Here is a 7,255-nt window from a genome sequence, read left to right on the forward strand (position 1 = left end):
CGCCATACTCTTTCTGCAGCTCTGAGCTTAGAACGATGCTCACGGGGGACATCAGACAGCCAAGGGTGATTTAAATAAATGCAGTGAATATGTAATTATGTAAATAAAATCTAATGAATGCAAATATTTAATAAAATGACAAATAGACTGACAAATACAGTATGCATCACATTAAGTTGATTAGTTTATGTTAATACTGTGCAATTCAAATGGACATATTTATGCATTTCAAATTTAGACCTGAATTTTTTTTTGAATGAATGACAAATAATTTGACATTAAATTAACTCATAATAATAATTTTGAGTTTATTTTGTATTGGCAAATAAATTAATTAATCAAGCAGATACTGATAACCTCATAATAGTCAAATATCATTGAGTTGGCTGATCAGTCTGAGCTGAAGTTGTTGAAAGCGTTTGTGTTGTGTGTGATTGTGATCGTTAGACACGTGTTATATCCTGTCGTTTGCCATCATCATGCTGAACACGAGTCTGCACAATCCCAACGTGAAGGACAAGACCTCGCTTGAGAGATTCATCAGCATGAACCGCGGCATTAACAATGGACAAGATCTGCCCGACGACCTGCTGACGGTGAGCAGCCAATCACAATCCGCCCTCGCTGGTCACATGATGCAGGCTTGCGCCGGATGCTCGTTTGCCCTCCTTTTACAATCACAATATTATACTTTATACATTGGATTATAATAAATAAATAAATGCTAATGTTATGTTCAAGTTTGTTTTAAGTCATGCACCTTTTAGACACAGCATTATTTGGACTGTTTTGCTGCATTTCTCCAACCATTGCATCTCTGATCAACACAGTAATGTTTTATTCCTGAATGATTCAGTGTTTTTAAACAAATTTCAAAGTGAGTCAGTGATTCAATAAGCCATACATGAAGGCAGTTGCTGAGTGGCCTAAATGGTAACACTTGTACACGGTTCTGAAATCAGCAAGTCACTCTATTCCTGAATGAATCAGTCGTTTTAAATGAATCAGTCGAATGAGGGAAGTAAGGATTTGTCGCAACCTACTATTTAAGCTATCATCTCAGAGTTCTATTTTAAGTATATTTTATGTTTAACACATTAATCTTCTAACATTATTTTTGCAATTGTAAATGCAGTGTAAATGCATTCATTTCATGTCTGAGCTGCATTAAGCACTCTACGTAAATGCATCTAAATCCTGCTTTAAATGCAGTTTCTTTGCCACTTCTGCAGTGCAAAGATGGATTTTGTTGATATTCATTTTATTTGATTGGTATCAGCCCTGTAGTGTCTTACTATTCAGATTGCATTTATTGAATAAATATATGAATCTCCATGAAAGATGATGCATACATTTAATAACACTGAGTCGATGTCTTGTGAGAATGAGCAGAAATGACACCCTGGTGTTAATTATTCGTCAGTGGCGGTGTATATTTACATAAATAAGCAGAACTAACAGAAAGGATATAGAAATATACAAAAAATGGCCAATATATATACTAAAATATGCTTCAAAATATATTTGCGTAAATATATTTTCTACCAGTTTTGCCCAGTTTTTTTGCATATTTTTAAAAATATTTTTTAAAAATATGTTCTGTAACACGTATGAATATAACACAATTATAATATATTGAGATTCACTGCTTACAACATATATTTGGCGTGTATTTAAAATAGATTTTGGTCACAAAATTCTATTTTGCCATATGAGTTATTCTGCTTCTAAGCGGTGTATATTTACATAAATAAGCAGAACTAACAGAAAGGTCGTGGTTTTGATGTGTTTTGGTGAAAATGTGTGTTTTTTTTTTTTGCATCAACAGAATCTGTACAACAGCATACGCAACGAACCCTTCAAAATCCCAGAGGATGATGGGAACGATCTAACGCACACCTTCTTCAACCCGGACCGAGAGGGCTGGCTGCTCAAACTGGGTAAAACCAGCTCAGAAGAGACCAGATGCATTAGATATTATAAAGACTAAACTCACAGAATTCACTGCTGACTGCAGAAAACAAACTGATTTTGATCTTCACTGCTGATAACATCAAGTCTATAAAATCAAGAACTGATTTTTTAATATTTACATTTAGTCATTTAGCAGACACTTTTATCCTAAGCGACTTACAAATGAGGACAATGGAAGCAATCAAAATCAACAAAAGAGCAATAATATGCAAGTGCTATAACAAGTCTCAGTTAGCCTTACGCAGTACACATAGAAAGGCTTTTTAAAATTATATAATAAATAAAAAGTTATAGAGCAAGCTAGTGTTAGAGGCCTTTTTTGCTCTTGTTAATTGTATAATAACAAATAGATAGAATACAAAAATATTAGAGAAGCTAGTGTTAGTTTTTTAAATTTAATGTAATTTAAAAAAAAGAAAACAAGCAGTTAGTAAATGAATAGAGTGCAAGTGTTTGTTTGTGTGTGTATGCATGTGTGTTTGTGTGTGTGTGTGTGAGTGTGTGTGAGTGAGTGTGAGTGAGTGTGTGTGTGTGTGTGTGTGTGTGTGTGAGTGTGTGTGCGTGTGTGTGTGTGTGTGTGTGAGTGTGTGTGTGTGCGTGTGTGCGTGTGTGTGTGTGTGTGTGTGAGTGTGTGTGTGTGCGTGTGTGCGTGTGTGTGTGTGTGTGTGTGAGTGTGTGTGTGTGCGTGTGTGCGTGTGTGTGTGTGTGTGTGTGAGTGTGTGTGTGTGCGTGTGTGCGTGTGTGTGTGTGTGTGTGAGTGTGTGTGCGTGTGTGTGTGTGTGTGAGTGAGTGTGAGTGTGTGTGTGTGAGTGAGTGAGTGTGTGTGTGTGTGAATGTGGATCTGATCATGTCTGGTGTTTCAGGGAGGACATGCATCTGCAGATCCTCAAAGCATTCTAAAAGGGACAAGTTTAAAAAAAAAGAAAGAATAGAATTAGAATAGAGTGTGCTAGAGTTAGAGGGTCAAATAAAGATGGAAGAGATGTGTTTTTAGCCGATTCTTCAAGGAGTTGGGCAGGTTGTTCCACTTCCATATTTATAGTAAACCTGTTAAACTGAATGCTGTCACACTAATTGACATGCTCAGACTAAGAATACGATCATCTGACAGTGATATATATATATTATCTGTCGGCAGGCGGCCGTGTGAAGACGTGGAAGAGACGCTGGTTCATCTTGACCGATAACTGCCTGTATTATTTTGAATTTACCACGGTAAGAACAGCAGCGGTCTCTCTGAATGCATGCATGTGTGTAGATCAGGAGTGATCATGTGTTTGTGTTCAGGACAAAGAGCCGCGTGGCATCATTCCTCTGGAGAATCTGTGTGTGAGGGAAGTCATGTTTCCACGCAAACCGGTGAGAACTTCACACAGACCGGCTTACAGCCTCGTGAACGGCAATGAGAAAGCTGTTTGGACAGGTGGACAGAAACATTACACTGCAGTTTGGCCGGCTGCTAAAGGAGAAGGATAATCACAGAATGAATATATTCAATAAAGCAGCTAAAACTAGAGAAGAAATATTAGTAACACTTTACAATGTGTGACCCTGGAGCACAAAACCAGTCATAAGGGTCAGTTTTTTTTAAAACCTGAATAAATCTGAAACCTGAATAAATGCGCTTTCCATTGATGTATGGTTTGTTAGGATCGGACAATATTTGGCTGAGATACAACTATTTGAAAATCTGGAATCTGAGGGTGCAAAAAAATCTAAATATTGAGAAAATCATCTTTAAAGTTGTTCAAATGAAGTTCTTAGCAATGCATATTACTAATCAAACATTAAGTTTTGATATATTTACGGTAGGAGATTTACTAAATATCTTCATGGAACATGATCTTTACTTAATATCCTAATGATTTTTGGCATAAAAGAGAAATGTATAATTGTGACCCATACAATGTATTGTTGGCTATTGCTACAAATATCCCCCAGCGACTTAACACTGCTTCTGTGCTGCAGGGACACAGATGTTCACCTTAGTTAATGTTAGTTATGCGTTACAGTGACTTATATTTGCATTGCATTTACAGCATTTATTAATCTTTGTTAACTTTAGAAATATCACTGTTGATTGTTAGTTCATGTCAGATCATGTCCATTAAATAATATTAACATATGCAGCTTCTGATTTTAATAAATGTTGAGATTCTCATGAGATTATGAGGAAATGTTGATTAAGAAACTAAGATTAATAAATGCTCAATCATTTTTAGCAAATGGAACCTTATTGTAAAATATTGGCAAAAATGTGATTATAAATAGAGTGATTTAACAGACTATTATTAAATAAACTGTAAATTAAATAAATAAACATTTAATAAATGAATTAAATACATTATGGAATGTTGCAATGAATAAAAGTAGAGTGAAATTTAAGCATAAATAAGCAGTGTATTTTTCATGCAACATGAAATACAACCTGAAATATGTCTAAAAAGAAAAAAAAAAAAACCCGAATGAAATATGAAATGAAATACAAAGTCACTGAATACATGTTGCAATAAATAAATATAAACCTCATGAAAAGAGAGTACAAATAAATACATTGATCATGGAATATATTTATGTAACATGAAAAAGTGACCCGAAATACAAGAAGATATAATAAACTGTAATCTATCACAGTATCAGTACTAAAATCAAATCCTGATAGAATAGTTCAGTTTAATTAAAAGTTGACTATTTGAGCTAGTAGTGTGTGTTTTAGTTTAGACTGTATTGGAGAGTGATGCGGCTCATGAGGGTTTGAACAGAGCCTGTGTTTTTTTGATTTGGTCAGTGAGTGGTTTTATTAGTGAAGGTTAACCTGTGACCTTTGACCTGTGTGTAGTATTGTTTGGAGCTGTATAACCCCAACAGCCGGGGTCAGAAGATCAAGGCGTGTAAGACAGAGACAGATGGACGTGTGGTGGAAGGGAAGCATCAGTCGTACACCATCTGCGCCGCTTCAGCCGAGGAAAGAGACGACTGGATCGAATCCATAAGGTATGAACACACGCAACTCACCGGCGCCGTCGAACATTCGTGACTCTTCTGAACACACACAACTAATCTGAACAAATATGACTCGTTTGAACACAAGTGACTCGTCTGAACACGTGACTCGTTTGAACACACATGACTCATCTGAACACGTGACTCGTTTGAACACACGTGACTTGTCTGAACACATGTGACATGTTTGAACACACGTGACTCTTCTTAACACATATGACTTGTTTGAACACATGTGAATCATCTGAACACATGACTCGTTTGAACACACGTCACACGTCTGAACACATATGACTTGTTTGAACACATGTGACTCATCTGATCACACATGACTCGTTTGAACACACGTGACTCATCTGAACACATGACTCGTCTGAACACATGTGACACATTTGAAAACACGTGAGTCGTCTGAACACATATGACTCGTTTGAACAGACGTGACTCGTCTGAACACATATGACTTGTTTGAACACACATGACTCATCTGATCACATATGACTTGTTTGAACACACGTGACTCGTCTGAACACATGTGACATGTCTGAACACACGTGACTCTTCTTAACACATATGACTTGTTTGAACACATGTGAATCATCTGAACACATGACTCGTTTGAACACACGTCACACGTCTGAACACATATGACTTGTTTGAACACATGTGACTCGTCTTAACACATGTGACTCGTTTGAACACACGTGACTCATCTGAACACGTGACACGTTTGAAAACACGTGAGTCATCTGAACACATATGACTCGTTTGAACACACATGACTCATCCGAACACATGACTCGATTGAACACACGTGACTCGTCTGAACACATTTGACACGTTTGAACACACGTGAGTCGTCTGAACACATATGGCTCATTTGAACACACGTGACTCGTCTGAACACATATGACTTGTTTGAACACACGTGACTCATCTGATCACATATGACTTGTTTGAACACATGTGAATCATCTGAACACATGACTCGCTTGAACACACGTCACACGTCTGAACACATATGACTTGTTTGAACACATGTGACTCATCTGATCACACATGACTCGTTTGAACACACATGACTCATCCGAACACATGACTCGATTGAACACACGTGACTCGTTTGAACACACGTGACTCATCTGATCACATATAACTCGTTTGAACACACTTGACTCATCTGAACACATATGACTCGTCTGAACACACGTGTGTCGTGTCTCCACAGGGCCAGCATCACTAAAGACCCCTTCTATGATCTAGTGTCCACCCGCAAAAAGAAAGTAATCAACAAAGTGGCAGAGAAATGACGAAACGACTGAACTACAACCACAAACGGACAGAACTATAAGAGAGCACTGCTTATATTTATTAAAGCTCAGCAGATCAGCTCTGTCTCAGACGTTTCTCCTGAAAGTCCTTAGACATACAGATTCAAATGAGTCTATAGTTGTGAGCATAAACCAATGAAATGAATGTGAAGCAGCTCTGATCATTTGAAGAGAATGTTGAGTTCATATTGAGATCATTTGAGACATTGCTGAGATCTTTTCTGAAAGAATCTTTTCACTGCCTGTTTATTTTAATGTCGTTTCTCAGAGGTTTCTCTCTCTAGCTCAGGAAATGTAAGAAGTATCAACTTGGTCTCAGATGTTGCTCCTGAAATTCATCAGGAAAAGTAAAAATAGGGCCAAATGAGTCACTCATCCAGCAAGACATCATTTGATGAGACATTATTGGGATGTGTTCTGAAACTTTAGAAAGACACATGTGAGATTACTGGTGTCTTTTTTGGAAGTGAATGTTAGAGACCTCATGAAGAGACACAGATTGTGTTCATGTTTAACATGTGAATGCATCCATTCCAGAAAGCGGCAGTGATGTCTGACGCTCCAGAGATTCCCCTTTAACACATTCAGGACAAACACAGTGACTTTTTGTTATTTTATTTTATTTTATTTTATTTTATTTTATGTAACATACTTTTGTAAATAATATAGATCATACAGTGTTCAAGATTATATGTGATGAATTGTACAATAGATTATTTAATTAAAGTTATTTGAGACTAAATGTCTTGTGATGATTGTTGTTAATGAACTGTCTCTACAGTTTGAGCAGAAACACGCATTAGTGCCATCAGAGACTTGTTAAAAAACGTAACTTTTGGTGGTTTTGTTAAAAGAAGACGCTCAGCGTCATTCTCACACACACACTCACACACTCACACACACACACACACACACACACACACACACACACACACACACACACACAC

The 7,255-nt window shown here is 37.0% G+C and overlaps 1 protein-coding gene across 1 annotated transcript in view; it reads left to right on the top strand.

Moving 5' to 3' along the window:
- LOC107555099 (cytohesin-4-like) overlaps nt 1-6,917 on the top strand; it is a 17,595-nt gene extending 10,678 nt beyond the window's left edge. The window contains exons 8-13 of the mRNA XM_016237788.1: nt 448-596; nt 1,829-1,940; nt 3,113-3,189; nt 3,262-3,333; nt 4,814-4,968; nt 6,206-6,917. Coding sequence (XP_016093274.1) covers nt 448-596; nt 1,829-1,940; nt 3,113-3,189; nt 3,262-3,333; nt 4,814-4,968; nt 6,206-6,287 — 647 coding nt within the window. The 3' untranslated portion in view covers nt 6,288-6,917. The remainder of the gene's footprint in view (nt 1-447; nt 597-1,828; nt 1,941-3,112; nt 3,190-3,261; nt 3,334-4,813; nt 4,969-6,205) is intronic.
- The last annotated feature ends 338 nt before the right edge of the window (nt 6,918-7,255 follow it).

Source organism: Sinocyclocheilus grahami, unplaced genomic scaffold, assembly GCF_001515645.1.
Source record: "Sinocyclocheilus grahami isolate Dianchi unplaced genomic scaffold, SAMN03320097.WGS_v1.1 scaffold525.1, whole genome shotgun sequence".
NCBI classification, from domain to species: domain Eukaryota; kingdom Metazoa; phylum Chordata; class Actinopteri; order Cypriniformes; family Cyprinidae; genus Sinocyclocheilus; species Sinocyclocheilus grahami.